General features: G+C 52.6%; 1 protein-coding gene across 2 annotated transcripts; it reads left to right on the forward strand.

The window, feature by feature from the left end:
• The first annotated feature begins 2,646 nt into the window (after window positions 1–2,646).
• Window positions 2,647–16,194, forward strand: DPM3 (dolichyl-phosphate mannosyltransferase subunit 3, regulatory). 2 transcript variants are annotated; one of them, XM_075330885.1, is made up of 2 exons: window positions 2,647–2,746; window positions 15,697–16,194. In XM_075330885.1, the coding sequence occupies exon 2, from the start codon at window positions 15,705–15,707 to the stop codon at window positions 15,981–15,983; it is 279 nt and encodes a 92-aa protein (XP_075187000.1). In that variant the 5' UTR covers window positions 2,647–2,746; window positions 15,697–15,704; the 3' UTR covers window positions 15,984–16,194. The 2 variants fall into 2 exon arrangements, with proteins under 2 accessions (XP_075187000.1, XP_075186999.1); XM_075330884.1 differs by having other exon boundaries at window positions 2,708–2,757.
• The last annotated feature ends 347 nt before the right edge of the window (window positions 16,195–16,541 follow it).

Below are 16,541 nucleotides of genomic sequence, written 5' to 3' on the forward strand. Positions count from 1 at the left end.
GTGTGTACAGGGAGAGTATACATGGGGAGACACACCGTATGTGTGTACAGGGAGAGTATACATGGGGAGACACACCGTATGTGTGTACAGGGAGAGTATACATGGGGAGACACACCGTATGTGTGTACAGGGAGAGTATACATGGGGAGACACACCGTATGTGTGTACAGGGAGAGTATACATGGGGAGACACACCGTATGTGTGTACAGGGAGAGTATACATGGGGAGACACACCGTATGTGTGTACAGGGAGAGTATACATGGGGAGACACACCGTATGTGTGTACAGGGAGAGTATACATGGGGAGACACACCGTATGTGTGTACAGGGAGAGTATACATGGGGAGACACACCGTATGTGTGTACAGGGAGAGTATACATGGGGAGACACACCGTATGTGTGTACAGGGAGAGTATACATGGGGAGACACACCGTATGTGTGTACAGGGAGAGTATACATGGGGAGACACACCGTATGTATGTACAGGGAGAGCATACATGGGGAGACACACCGTAAGTGTGTACAGGGAGAGTATATGGGGAGACACACCGTATGTGTGTGTACAGGGAGAGGATACATGGGGAGACACACCGTGTGTATGTACAGGGAGAGTATACATGGGGAGACACATCGTATGTGTGTACAGGGAGAGTATACATAGGGAGACACACCGTATGTGTGTACAGGGAGGGGATACATGGGGAGACACATCGTATGTGTGTACAGGGAGAGTATACATAGGGAGACACACCGTATGTGTGTACAGGGAGATTATACATGGGGAGACACACCGCATGTGTGTACAGGGAGAGTATACATGGGGAGACACACCGTATGTGTGCACAGGGAGAGTATATGGGGAGACACACCGTGTGTATGTACAGGGAGAGTATACATGGGGAGACACATCGTATGTGTGTACAGGGAGAGTATACATAGGGAGACACACCGTATGTGTGTACAGGGAGGGGATACATGGGGAGACACATCGTATGTGTGTACAGGGAGAGTATACATGGGGAGACACACCGTATGTGTGTACAGGGAGAGTATACATAGGGAGACACACCGTATGTGTGTACAGGGAGGGGATACATGGGGAGACACATCGTATGTGTGTACAGGGAGAGGATACATGAGGAGACACACCGTATGTGTGTACAGGGAGAGTATATGGGGAGACACACCGTGTGTACAGGGAGAGTATACATGAGGTGACACACCGTATGTGTGTACAGGGAGAGTATACATGGGGAGACACACCGTATGTGTGTACAGGGAGAGTATACATGGGGAGACACACCGTATGTGTGTACAGGGAGAGTATACATGGGGAGACACACCGTATGTGTGTACAGGGAGAGTATACATGGGGAGACACACCGTATGTGTGTACAGGGAGAGTATACATGGGGAGACACATCGTGTATACAGGGAGAGAATACATGGGGAGACACACCGTATGTGTGTACAGGGAGAGTATACATGGGGAGACACACCGTATGTATGTACAGGGAGAGCATACATGGGGAGACACACCGTATGTGTGTACAGGGAGAGTATACATGGGGAGACACACCGTATGTGTGTACAGGGAGAGTATACATGGGGAGACACACCGTATGTGTGTACAGGGAGAGAATACATGGGGAGACACACCGTATGTGTGTACAGGGAGAGTATACATGGGGAGACACACCGTATGTGTGTACAGGGAGAGTATACATGGGGAGACACACCGTATGTGTGTACAGGGAGAGTATACATGGGGAGACACACCGTATGTGTGTACAGGGAGAGTATACATGGTGAGACACACTGTATGTGTGTACAGGGAGAGTATACATGGGGAGACACACCGTATGTATGTACAGGGAGAGTATACATGGGGAGACACACTGTATGTGTACAGGGAGAGTATACATGGGGAGACACACCGTATGTGTGTGTACAGGGAGAGGATACATGGGGAGACACACCGTATGTGTGTACAGGGAGAGTATACATGGGGAGACACACCGTATGTGTGTACAGGGAGAGTATACATGGGGAGACACACCGTATGTGTGTACAGGGAGAGTATACATGGGGAGACACACCGTATGTGTGTACAGGGAGAGTATACATGGGGAGACACACCGTATGTGTGTACAGGGAGAGTATACATGGGGAGACACACCGTATGTGTGTACAGGGAGAGTATACATGGGGAGACACACCGTATGTGTGTACAGGGAGAGTATACATGGGGAGACACACCGTATGTGTGTACAGGGAGAGTATACATGGGGAGACACACCGTATGTGTGTACAGGGAGAGTATACATGGGGAGACACACCGTATGTGTGTACAGGGAGAGTATACATGGGGAGACACACCGTATGTGTGTACAGAGAGAGTATATGGGGAGACACACCGTGTGTACAGGGAGAGTATACATGGGGAGACACACCGCGCATATTTGGAGAGCTACTGTGAACAGACAGACAGCGCCAGGCACTGCAGTGCAGGGAGCCGCTGCCGCCCCGTGTATATAGAGGCACAGGCCACGCCCCCGCTGCGCCTTCCAGCTATGGCTGAGAGGTAAATGTAGTGACGGGTCACGTGTCCTTTCGGCGACTTTTCTGGGCAGCGAAGAAAAAAACAGGAAAACTGCATCTCCCATAATGCCTTCTGTTTCTCCTACAGACCATCACGTGACTGCGCCTACCCGGAAATAAAGCAGAAATCGCGTCTCCCCGGTAACTGACATGTAATGTGTGATTATAGGGGGCTCCTCTAATTATACTGTACGGGGGGGTGTAATGTGTGATTATAGGGGGCTCCTCTAATTATACTGTACGGGGGGGGTGTAATGTGTGATTATAGGGGGCTCCTCTAATTATACTGTACGGGGGGTGTAATGTGTGATTATAGGGGGCTCCTCTAATTATACTGTACGGGGGGGTGTAATGTGTGATTATAGGGGGCTCCTCTAATTATACTGTACGGGGGGTGTAATGTGTGACTATAGGGGGCTCCTCTAATTATACTGTACGGGGGGGTGTAATGTGTGATTATAGGGGGCTCCTCTAATTATACTGTACGGGGGGGTGTAATGTGTGATTATAGGGGGCTCCTCTAATTATACTGTACGGGGGGTGTAATGTGTGACTATAGGGGGCTCCTCTAATTATACTGTACGGGGGGTGTAATGTGTGACTATAGGGGGCTCCTCTAATTATACTGTACGGGGGGGTGTAATGTGTGATTATAGGGGGCCCCTCTAATTATACTGTACGGGGGGGTGTAATGTGTGATTATAGGGGGCTCCTCTAATTATACTGTACGGGGGGGTGTAATGTGTGATTATAGGGGGCTCCTCTAATTATACTGTACGGGGGGTGTAATGTGTGATTATAGGGGGCTCCTCTAATTATACTGTACGGGGGGGTGTAATGTGTGACTATAGGGGGCTCCTCTAATTATACTGTACGGGGGGGTGTAATGTGTGACTATAGGGGGCTCCTCTAATTATACTGTACGGGGGGGTGTAATGTGTGATTATAGGGGGCTCCTCTAATTATACTGTACGGGGGGTGTAATGTGTGATTATAGGGGGCTCCTCTAATTATACTGTACGGGGGGGTGTAATGTGTGATTATAGGGGGCTCCTCTAATTATACTGTACGGGGGGTGTAATGTGTGATTATAGGGGGCTCCTCTAATTATACTGTACGGGGGGGTGTAATGTGTGATTATAGGGGGCTCCTCTAATTATACAGTACGGGGGGGTGTAATGTGTGATTATAGGGGGCCCCTCTAATTATACTGTACGGGGGGTGTAATGTGTGACTATAGGGGGCTCCTCTAATTATACTGTACGGGGGGGTGTAATGTGTGACTATAGGGGGCTCCTCTAATTATACTGTACGGGGGGGTGTAATGTGTGATTATAGGGGGCTCCTCTAATTATACTGTATGGGGGGGTGTAATGTGTGATTATAGGGGGTCCTCTAATTATACTGTACGGGGGGGTGTAATGTGTGATTATAGGGGGCTCCTCTAATTATACTGTCCTGGGGGGTGTAATGTGTGATTATAGGGGGCTCCTCTAATTATACTGTACGGGGGAGTGTAATGTGTGATTATAGGGGGCGCCTCTAATTATACTGTACGGGGGGTGTAATGTGTGATTATAGGGGGTCCTCTAATTATACTATACGGGGGGTGTAATGTGTGATTATAGGGGGTCCTCTAATTATACTGTACGGGGGGTGTAATGTGTGATTATAGGGGGCTCCTCTAATTATACTGTACGGGGGGTGTAATGTGTGATTATAGGGGGTCCTCTAATTATACTGTACGGGGGGGTGTAATGTGTGATTATAGGGGGCTCCTCTAATTATACTGTACGGGGGTGTAATGTGTGATTATAGGGGGCGCCTCTAATTATACTGTACGGGGGGTGTAATGTGTGATTATAGGGGGCTCCTCTAATTATACTGTACGGGGGGGTGTAATGTGTGATTATAGGGGGCTCCTCTAATTATACTGTACGGGGGGTGTAATGTGTGACTATAGGGGGCTCCTCTAATTATACTGTACGGGGGGGTGTAATGTGTGATTATAGGGGGCTCCTCTAATTATACTGTACGGGGGGGGTGTAATGTGTGATTATAGGGGGCTCCTCTAATTATACTGTACGGGGGGTGTAATGTGTGATTATAGGGGGCTCCTGTAATTATACTGTACGGGGGGGTGTAATGTGTGATTATAGGGGGCTCCTCTAATTATACTGTACGGGGGGGTGTAATGTGTGATTATAGGGGGCTCCTCTAACTATACTGTACGGGGGGGTGTAATGTGTGATTATAGGGGGCTCCTGTAATTATACTGTACGGGGGTGTAATGTGTGATTATAGGGGGCGTGTCACAAACCACCGGGGGGGTCACTCAGAAATCCCCCGCTCTGGCTACCAGTACGTCACAATCGGGGGGTAACAAGTGGGGGTCACCCCTCCTTTATACCTCCCGACCGACAGACAGAGCACGTGACGCGTTCTCTAGCGCCCCTCTTATAGTCAGGCCAATTATGGAATTGCCCGACCATAAGCAAGGAGGCCGCTATACTACTTATGCCGATTATTGAAGGGTCCCCGGTGAGAGTAAAGTATATATTCCCCCGACCTCCGCGGGCGGAATATATAAAATCTCCCCGAATCTCACTGGCCTCCCCACAATAATCCTTGGCACAATTCGCTGCCACCAACCGATTTACGGTAACTATTAGCCGAACACACAGACGTGGGATTCAAGATCGAGATAACAGAACAGCCCAAGATTAATTATATAATTTAATCAGCCTAAAGCACACTAGAAACTACAATATATACAATAGGGAATCTACAGAATATACATATGTCAGAGTACAGTTACAGATAAAGCATGGTTTACAACAGGTATGCAATTCAATCAGTTACCTTGTGCGTCTGGCCACAGGGGGGCGCTGTAGACCAGGTTTCTAGGAACTCCCACAGATGTTTCCTGCACGTGACCCCCAGCGAAAGAACACTGGAAAATGGCCGAAGTAGGGTTATCAACCTGGGCAGATCCAGGTCCCCTCCTACCTTAGTGACCTCACAGGGAGCACTGCTCCACCCCTGGCTTGAGTTATGGACAATATCCCAACATGGAATATGGGCCATAACTTTGCCTGGGAGCGTCGTAGGCGGACGCCAATGCTCTCATTGTGACAGTTATGAATTTAGCTACAGAACGAGGGGACTCATGACCTGTCTGCCAGTTCCCCATTGGCTGATATCACGCCTGGGGCATTTCCCAATGTCCTGCTCCCATAAAAAGGGTGTGCCGGCATCGTCCGCATGCGGAGACACCATTTTTATGGTTGCCATATTTATCGGAAATATGGCTTGCGAGATATGAACCATTTTTTACTGGAGTCGTTCTGTCTAGCTAGTTCCATAGCCTTGCTAATGAGATACAACTCTTGTTACAGGGTGACGGCAGGGAGTCATCCTGTGTCCATTGTTCCCACACCACCTCATCTCCATATCACAGGACATGGCCATGGAGGTGTAAGTGGAACACTGAGAACAAGAAGGGAGGGGGCACTGCCAGGGAGTGATGAGGGATTATGACTGGAGTCATAATTCATCTTCATATCCCGGGATTTGCCTCACACCTCCCCCCTTTTGAGGGCGCTAGGGGGCAGCACACTCCGGTGTTCCCCCGTGCGCCCGTCCAGCGACCTCTCCTTGTCGGGACAGCCCGTCTGCGTTACCGTGGTCACGGCCCCTTTTGTGGCGAATGGTGAAGTTGTATTGCTGGAGCGCAAGGCTCCATCGCAACAATCGCCCATTCGTCCCAGAGACGGTGTGCAACCAGCTGAGGGGATTGTGGTCCGTCTCCACGATGAAGTGGCGCCCGTATAGATAGGGTTGCAGACGCTGCAGGGCCCACACTATGGCCAGGCACTCCTTCTCCATCGTGGAATAGGCAACTTCCCTTGGTAACAGCTTCCTGCTCAGGTACAAGACTGGGTGCTCTTGGCTCGCAGAGTCCACCTGGCTGAGCACCGCACCGAGGCCGAAGTCACTGGCGTCGGTCTGTACTACAAACGGCCGCGTGAAGTCGGCTGCCTGTAGCACGGGCGGGCTGGACAGGGCGTCCTTTAGGGCCCGGAAGGCTGTCTCGCAGTCCATTGTCCAATCGACTGCAGAGGGCAGCTTCTTCTTGGTGAGGTCCGTCAAGGGCTTTGCCAGGCTACTATAGCATGGAACAAACCTCCTATAGTACCCAGCGGTCCCCAAGAAGGACATCACCTGCTTCTTGGTCCTGGGGGTGGGCCAGGATGCGATGGCTTCCACTTTCTCAGGCTCGGGCTTCAGTGTTCTCCCACCTACCCGGTGACCGAGGTACTGGACCTCGCTCATGGCCAGCTGACACTTTCCCGGCTTGATGGTCAAACCTGCCCGGTGGATCCGCCTGAGCACCTGTGCTAGATGCTCTAGGTGGTCCTCCCAGGTGGGACTGAAGACGGCAATGTCATCCAGGTACGCGGCCGCGTACCCTTCAAGTCCCTTGAGCAGGGTGTTGACCATCCGCTGGAAAGTGGCAGGGGCATTCCTCATCCCGAATGGCATCACCGTGGACTCGTACAGTCCAAATGGGGTAATAAAGGCAGAGCGTTCCCTGGCCTTGCGAGTCAGGGGGATCTGCCAATATCCCCGGCTCAGATCCATGATGGTCAGGTACTGAGCCCCGGCCAACTGATCGAGCAGGTCATCGATGCGTGGCATTGGGTACGCATCGGCGACCGTGACCGCATTGAGCCCCCTGTAGTCCACGCAGAACCGAGTGGTTCGGTCCTTCTTAGGGACGAGGACTACCGGCGAGGCCCAAGCGCTGTTGGATGCCTGGATCACCCCCAGCTTCAGCATCTCGTCAATCTCCTGGCGCATGTGTTGCTGCACCTCCAGGGAGACCCGATATGCTGAACGCCGGATCGGGGGATGATCCCCAGTGTCCACGTGATGGACAGCCAAGTCAGTCCTTCCGGGCTGGTTGGTAAACAACCCCCGGAAGGGGAGGAGGGTGGCCCACAGCTGGGACCGTTGGTCTTCCAAGAGCTGGTGGCCAACCTCCACATCCTCAATGGATCCGCCTGCCCTAACCTGGGCTAGCATATCCAAGAGGGTTTCCGCTTCTCCCTCCTCGGGCAGGTTGCACACGGGGAGCGCACATGCCTCCCGCTCATGATGTGCCTTCATCATGTTCACATGGAAGGGCTTCCACCTTCCACGGGCAGGGTCCAGGGTGACCAGGTACGTTACAGGGTTGAGCTGCTGGTACACGAGGTATGGGCCTTCCCAGGCTGCCTGAAGCTTGTCCTGTGGTACGGGGACCAGTACCCACACCTTTTGACCCACTTGGTAGGTCCTCTCACAAGCGTTCTGGTCGTACCAACGCTTCTGATCGGCCTGGGCTTGAGCCATATTGTCGTGTACCAGTTGCGTCAAGGCCTGCATTTTGTCCCGGAAGCGCATGACATACTCGATAACCGACACTCCAGGGGTGGCCAAATCCCCTTCCCAAGCCTCTTTCACCAGAGCCAGGGGGCCCCGCACACGTCGCCCGTACAGGAGCTCAAACGGTGAGAATCCTGTTGAGGCCTGTGGAACCTCCCGGTAAGCAAATAACAGGTGTGGGAGATACCGCTCCCAGTCACGCCCATGGGAGTCGACCAACATCTTAAGCATCTGCTTTAAGGTGCCATTGAACCGCTCGCACAGGCCATTAGTCTGTGGATGGTACGGGCTGGCCACCAGATGTCGCACCTGGACTTGCTTACAGAGGGCCTCCATCAGCTGGGACATGAATTGGGTCCCCCGGTCAGTGAGCATTTCCTGGGGAAAACCCACTCGGGAGAAAATCTCCAGCAATGCGGTGGCCACCTTGTCAGCCCGAATGGACGACAAGGCCACTGCTTCTGGGTACCGGGTGGCATAGTCCACTACCGTCAGTATGAAGCGTTTCCCGGAGCTGCTGGGGATGGCCAGCGGGCCGACCAGATCCACAGCCACCCTCCTGAAAGGCTCATCGATGATTGGCAGAGATACTAGTGGGGCTTTGGGGTGTGGCCCCGCCTTCCCCACTCTCTGACAGGTTTCACACGAACGGCAGTAGGCAGCCACATCGGCCCCCATTTTTGGCCAGTAGAAATGCTGGTTTAACCTGGCCTTGGTCTTAGCGATCCCTAGGTGTCCGGCCATCGGAATCTCATGTGCGATCCGCAACAACTCCGTCCGGAACGGATAGGGTACCACCAACTGTCGGTCCCTGGGCCACGCGTCCGGTGAACCCTGCTGGACCGTGGCCCGGTACAGCCGTCCTTGGTCCCAGACCACTCGCTCCGGGTCCGAGTCCGAGGGAGGCTGTGCCGCCTGCTCCTTAAGAGCTTTCAGGCTGTCGTCAGCTTCTAACGCTGCCTGAAACCCCTGACTAGATGTGGCCAGAATCGACGAGACGGTCACATCTTCGGTCAGTACCCCGGGACCTGTGTCCTGGCCTCCACCTGACTCGGCTGCCACTTGGTCAGAAGGGGAAGAGCTATCGGACCTCCGGGAGGCCCCTTGGCTTCCAGCACTCCCACTGCGGGTGACAGCGGCCACAGCCGCTGCGACCGTGGGTCGTGCCTGCTCCTCCTCCGTTCCTGACCAAGTCGCCGGTTCAGGCAGACCTACCTGGCTTCCTGACACCCCGGTTGTGGGGGAACCATGCACCGAGATCTTACCTGGGAGCACTTCCGCTCCTGGACCGGCCCCAATCTCACCTGCCTGTTCCCCTCCTGCAGCAACAGAACCCCGCTGTGAAATCTCTGGGGACCGCACCTTTGCTGTGGTAGCCCCCACCCCACACACTGGTCCTCCCCCTGCAGCACCCTGCTCTCTGCTTATCCCTGCAGAGGGCAACAGATCCCAGCTCACAGGCTGATTACTTGTAGAGGCATTGTCACACCTTTCTCTGACCCCCTCCCCTGTCACAGCTGCAGCTGTGTGTGTGTCTATGGTGTCTATGCAAGCAGAAATATCAGAGTTCACTCCCTCCTCCCTTACATCATTCATAGATAACACATTAACATTGTCAGGAGTCATGTCAGTACGGGCTGAAGGTTCAGCCCTTGGTGGGGGCCCAAACTGGGAGGTTATCTGCCCCAAATCTGTCCCAAGTAGCACGTTTGCAGGGATCCGATCAGTTACCCCCACCTCCCTCACCCCTCGCCCTGCGCCCCAGTCCACATAAATGTCAGCAACAGGCAGCGCCGGGTCAATGCCTCCAATCCCGGAGACAGCGAGGGTTTTTCCAGGGATCAAGTCTTGGGGGGACACCATCTCAGGCCGCACCAGAGTCACCTCCGAGGCGCTGTCTCGCAGTCCTATGGTCACAGACCGGCCGACGGTGACAGGTTGGAAGCTGTCCAGGGACCTACCACCACCCCCACCCACACAATACACCTTGGGCGGCCCTTGGGACGGGGACGGAGCCGGGGCCTTGGGACGCTGAGGGCACATGGCCTTGAAGTGTCCAGGTAGGTTGCACTGGTGGCACCGTCTTGGTTCCGCCACGGGCCTGGAGAGGGGAGTTGAGGGGGACACCCCCTGCAGTCTAGGGGCAGGTGGGGCAGTCGCAGAATTCATCTTACCCCCTCTCCAGGTGCTGCTGGTGGCCGCTCTCCTGGCCTCAGGGGCCCGGTTGTTGGTGTAGTCATCGGCAAGGGCAGCTGTAGCCGTGGACCCCTTTGGCTTCTGGTCTCGGATGAACTGGCGGAGATCCTCAGGGCAGTTCCACAAGAGTTGCTCCGTGATGAACAAGTCCAGGATCTCTGGTCCGGTGGAAAGCTGCAGGCCTTGGGTCCAGTGGTCGGCAGCTCGGGCAAGTGCCCGCCGGTGGTCAGCCCAGGAGTCCTTTGGTCCCTTCTGCAGGGTCCGGAACTTCTTGCGGTAGGACTCCGGAGTGAGGTTGAACTGTTGGATCAGGGCCCGCTTGATGGTGTCGTAGCCCTGATCTGCCTCAGCAGGCAAGTCCCCAAGGATTTCCAGGGCCTTACCCCTTAAACGGGGGGTCAGGTATTTGGCCCACTGGTCCTTGTCCAGATGGTGCTGCAAGCAAGTCCGTTCAAAAGCAGTCAAGAAAGAGTCCAAGTCTCCATCCTTCTCCAGCACTGGGAAGTCCTCAACACGGACCTTTGGAAGTTTGGTGTCTTGAAGGTCACGTGTGGCTGATGAGGGCTGGAGCTTGGCTAGATGCAGCTGGTAGTCACGGTCTGCCTGTCGCTCCGCAGCCTCACGCTCTGCCTGGCGCTCTTCACGCGCTGCTTGCCGCTCCGCAGCCTCAGCATCACGCGCTGCCTGCCGCTCTGCCCTGCGCTCTGCCAGGAGTTCCTTGTAGCCCTTCTGGTCTCCAGCCTGGAGAAGGGCCATAGCCATTTGAAGAAGGCTATCCGAGCCTCCCAGGCTCGGTGGAATGGCACGTGGTGATCTGCGGCCCGCTGCGGAGCCTGGTGCTTCACTGTCCATTGCAGAGCGGAGGGCTGGCATCTGGCTCGTTGAGGACCCTTGGGTGAGCTGCTCCTCATCTTGTCCATAATTGCTAGGTTGTGCAATGTCCTCTGCAGAGCTGTTTTCTGGCGTCGAGCTCCTGGAGGACTCGTGGGCAACCTCCTCATTACTGTCCACAGCACCGTCCTCCCTCTCTTCGGCTCCTGCCTTAGCATTGGCCAGTTGCATAGCTCTGCTCCTGGTGCCATCAGCCATTCTTGCAGACTTTTGGTCACTGACACAGAACTGACACCTGATGCCTCCACACACCTTACAGTATCTGCACTCTGACACTCTAGTGTTGAGCTGGTCTGAAGACCCCAGCAGCCACAGCTGCTGCAGGCAGTCTTTAGTGTCTGGGAGTATGGGTCTCACACTCACACACACTATTATCTCGATCCCACCGCTATGCCACCAATATGTCACAAACCACCGGGGGGGTCACTCAGAAATCCCCCGCGCTGGCTACCAGTACGTCACAATCGGGGGGTAACAAGTGGGGGTCACCCCTCCTTTATACCTCCCGACCGACAGACAGAGCACGTGACGCGCTCTCTAGCGCCCCTCTTATAGTCAGGCCAATTATGGAATTGCCCGACCATAAGCAAGGAGGCCGCTATACTACTTATGCCGATTATTGAAGGGTCCCCGGTGAGAGTAAGGTATATATTCCCCCGACCTCCGCGGGCGGAATATATAAAATCTCCCCGAATCTCACTGGCCTCCCCACAATAATCCTTGGCACAATTCGCTGCCACCAACCGATTTACGGTAACTATTAGCCGAACACACAGACGTGGGATTCAAGATCGAGATAACAGAACAGCCCAAGATTAATTATATAATTTAATCAGCCTAAAGCACACTAGAAACTACAATATATACAATAGGGAATCTACAGAATATACATATGTCAGAGTACAGTTACAGATAAAGCATGGTTTACAACAGGTATGCAATTCAATCAGTTACCTTGTGCGTCTGGCCACAGGGGGGCGCTGTAGACCAGGTTTCTAGGAACTCCCACAGATGTTTCCTGCACGTGACCCCCAGCGAAAGAACACTGGAAAATGGCCGAAGTAGGGTTATCAACCTGGGCAGATCCAGGTCCCCTCCTACCTTCGTGACCTCACAGGGAGCACTGCTCCACCCCTGGCTTGAGTTATGGACAATATCCCAACATGGAATATGGGCCATAACTTTGCCTGGGAGCGTCGTAGGCGGACGCCAATGCTCTCATTGTGACAGTTATGAATTTAGCTACAGAACGAGGGGACTCATGACCTGTCTGCCAGTTCCCCATTGGCTGATTATCACGCCTGGGGCATTTCCCAATGTCCTGCTCCCATAAAAAGGGTGTGCCGGCATCGTCCGCATGCGGAGACACCATTTTTATGGTTGCCATATTTATCGGAAATATGGCTTGCGAGATATGAACCATTTTTTACTGGAGTCGTTCTGTCTAGCTAGTTCCATAGCCTTGCTAATGAGATACAACTCTTGTTACAGGGTGACGGCAGGGAGTCATCCTGTGTCCATTGTTCCCACACCACCTCATCTCCATATCACAGGACATGGCCATGGAGGTGTAAGTGGAACACTGAGAACAAGAAGGGAGGGGGCACTGCCAGGGAGTGATGAGGGATTATGACTGGAGTCATAATTCATCTTCATATCCCGGGATTTGCCTCACAGGGCGCCTCTAATTATACTGTACGGGGGGGTGTAATGTGTGATTATAGGGGGCTCCTCTAATTATACTGTACGGGGGGGGTGTAATGTGTGACTATAGGGGGCTCCTGTAATTATACTGTATGGGGGGGTGTAATGTGAGATTATAGGGGGCTCCTCTAACTATACTGTACGGGGGGGTGTAATGTGTGATTATAGGGGGCTCCTCTAATTATACTGTACGGGGGGTGTAATGTGTGATTATAGGGGGCGCCTCTAATTATACCGTACGGGGGTGTAATGTGTGATTATAGGGGGCTCCTCTAATTATACTGTACGGGGGGTGTAATGTGTGACTATAGGGGGCTCCTCTAATTATACTGTACGGGGGGGTGTAATGTGTGATTATAGGGGGCTCCTCTAATTATACTGTACGGGGGGGTGTAATGTGTGACTATAGGGGGCTCCTGTAATTATACTGTACGGGGGGGTGTAATGTGAGATTATAGGGGGCTCCTCTAACTATACTGTACGGGGGGGTGTAATGTGTGATTATAGGGGGCCCCTCTGATTATACTGTATGGGGGGGGGTGTAATGTGTGATTATAGGGGGCTCCTCTAATTATACTGTACGGGGGGGTGTAATGTGTGACTATAGGGGGCTCCTGTAATTATACTGTACGGGGGGTGTAATGTGTGATTATAGGGGGCTCCTCTAATTATACTGTACGGGGGGGTGTAATGTGTGACTATAGGGGGCTTCTCTAATTATACTGTACGGGGGGGTGTAATGTGTGACTATAGGGGGCTTCTCTAATTATACTGTACGGGGGGTGTAATGTGTGACTATAGGGGGCTCCTGTAATTATACTGTACGGGGGGTGTAATGTGTGACTATAGGGGGCTCCTCTAATTATACTGTACGGGGGTTGTAATGTGTAATTATAGGGGGCTCCTCTAATTATACTGTACGGGGGGTGTAATGTGTAATTATAGGGGGCTCCTGTAATTATACTGTACGGGGGGTGTAATGTGTGATTATAGGGGGCTCCTGTAATTATACTGTATGGGGGGGTGTAATGTGTGACTATAGGGGGCTCCTCTAATTATACTGTACGGGGGTGTAATGTGTGATTATAGGGGGCTCCTCTAATTATACTGTACGGGGGGGTGTAATGTGTGACTATAGGGGGCTCCTCTAATTATACTGTACGGGGGGGTGTAATGTGTGACTATAGGGGGCCCCTCTAATTATACTGTACGGGGGGGTGTAATGTGTGACTATAGGGGCCCCTCTAATTATACTGTACGGGGGGGTGTAATGTGTGACTATAGGGGGGCTTCTCTAATTATACTGTACGGGGGGTGTAATGTGTGATTATAGGGGGCTCCTCTAATTATACTGTACGGGGGGGTGTAATGTGTGACTATAGGGGGCTCCTGTAATTATACTGTACGGGGGGGTGTAATGTGTAATTATAGGGGGCTCTCTAATTATACTGTACGGGGGGGTGTAATGTGTGATTATAGGGGGCTCCTGTAAGTATACTGTACGGGGGGTGTAATGTGTGACTATAGGGGGCTCCTCTAATTATACTGTACGGGGGGGTGTAATGTGTGACTATAGGGGGCTTTTCTAATTATACTGTACGGGGGGTGTAATGTGTAATTATAGGGGGCTCCTCTAATTATACTCTACGGGGGGGTGTAATGTGTGATTATAGGGGGCTCTAATTATACTGTACGGGGGGGGGTGTAATGTGTGATTATAGGGGGCTTCTCTAATTATACTGTACGGGGGGTTTGTAGTGTGTGTGATTATAGGGGGCTCCTCTACTTATACTGTACGGGGGGTTGTAATGTGTGATTATAGGGGGTCCTCTAATTATACTGTACGGGGGGGTGTAATGTGTGATTATAGGGGGTCCTCTAATTATACTGTACGGGGGGGTGTAATGTGTGATTATAGGGGGCTCCTCTAATTATACTGTACGGGGGGTGTAATGTGTGATTATAGGGGGCTCCTCTAATTATACTGTACGGGGGGGTGTAATGTGTGATTATAGGGGGCTCCTCTAATTATACTGTACGGGGGGTTGTAATGTGTGATTATAGGGGGCTCCTCTAATTATACTGTACGGGGGTGTAATGTGTGATTATAGGGGGCGCCTCTAATTATACTGTACGGGGGGTGTAATGTGTGATTATAGGGGGCGCCTCTAATTATACTGTACGGGGGGTGTAATGTGTGATTATAGGGGGCTCCTCTAATTATACTTTACGGGGGGGTGTAATGTGTGATTATAGGGGGCTCCTCTAATTATACTGTACGGGGGGGTGTAATGTGTGATTATAGGGGGCTCCTCTAATTATACTTTACGGGGGGGGGGGTGTAATGTGTAATTATAGGGGGCTCCTCTAATTATACTGTACGGGGGGGGGGTGTAATGTGAGATTATAGGGGGCTCCTCTAATTATACTGTATGGGGGGGTGTAATGTGTGATTATAGGGGGCTCCTCTAATTATACTGTACGGGGGGGTGTAATGTGTGATTATAGGGGGCTCCTCTAATTATACTGTACGGGGGTGTAATGTGTGATTATAGGGGGCGCCTCTAATTATACTGTACGGGGGGTGTAATGTGTGATTATAGGGGGCTCCTCTAATTATACTTTACGGGGGGGTGTAATGTGTGATTATAGGGGGCTCCTCTAATTATACTGTACGGGGGTGTAATGTGTGATTATAGGGGGCTCCTCTAATTATACTGTACGGGGGGTGTAATGTGTGATTATAGGGGGCTCCTCTAATTATACTGTACGGGGGGTGTAATGTGTGATTATAGTGGCTCCTCTCCTTACACTGTATGGGGAGGGGGGCTGTATAGGGGTGCACTCATTTTGTTCCCCATCTTTTGCAGGGCTGGAGATGACTAAGCTTGTGGAGTGGCTGCTGAGCCTGAGTCTTCTCGGTGGAGTTTGGGTGACCCTGACCTTTGACCTTCTTGGCGTGGCTATGCCCAGGGCATGCTGGGAGGTTGTTTGGCCGCTCCCCATCTACCTGCTGGTTGTGTTTGGCTGTTACTCTTTGGCGACTGTTGGCTACCGCGTGGCCACATTCAATGACTGCGAGGAGGCCGCCCGCGAGCTGCAAGCTCAGATCAGTGAGGCCAAGGCGGATCTGAAGAGGCGAGGCCTGCGCTTTTAGGGGCACAAAGGGGGTTCTAGAGGACAATGACTGCAGCACCACCTCCAGCACCCATGGCTGACCGTACCTGCAATGCTGTCACCGTATAGAGAAGCGCAGTACAACCATCAGGACATATCTCGCCGGTATACAGCGCGCCGTGGTGCTACTGCCTGACTGCACCGGTGCCAGCCGCTCTCCTGCCATGGAAATATAGATGACTTCACTTTGTGGTGTTGCTGATGGTGTCCATTATTGCTGCTCATCACTTTTATTCAGTGTTGTGTCTGTGCTGTGGTGAATAGATGGGGGTGAGTGGGGAGGACACATGGTGGGTGTGTGCAGGGGAGTTGGGGTGAGTGGGGAGGACACATGGTGGGTGTGTGCAGGGGAGTTGGGGTGAGTGGGGAGGACACATGGTGGGTGTGTGCAGGGCACTTCTCCCGGGATACTTTGCTGGCTCACAGGGACCTGCCCACTTCTCCTAGGGCTGAGATTCTTCCCGACAGTGTCGCCCTGCCAGCGGGGCACGGACATCATCTGCTGGCTGCAGGTGGATAGATCCGCAGACAGCTGCCC

The sequence above is a fragment of the Anomaloglossus baeobatrachus genome, chromosome 12 (genome assembly GCF_048569485.1).
Source record: "Anomaloglossus baeobatrachus isolate aAnoBae1 chromosome 12, aAnoBae1.hap1, whole genome shotgun sequence".
In the NCBI taxonomy this organism is placed as follows: domain Eukaryota; kingdom Metazoa; phylum Chordata; class Amphibia; order Anura; family Aromobatidae; genus Anomaloglossus; species Anomaloglossus baeobatrachus.

What these genes read in the sequence shown, in the direction of transcription:
- DPM3 (XM_075330885.1), top strand. Translation starts at nt 15,705, where the DNA reads ATGACTAAGCTTGTGGAGTGGCTGCTGAGCCTGAGTCTTCTCGGTGGA.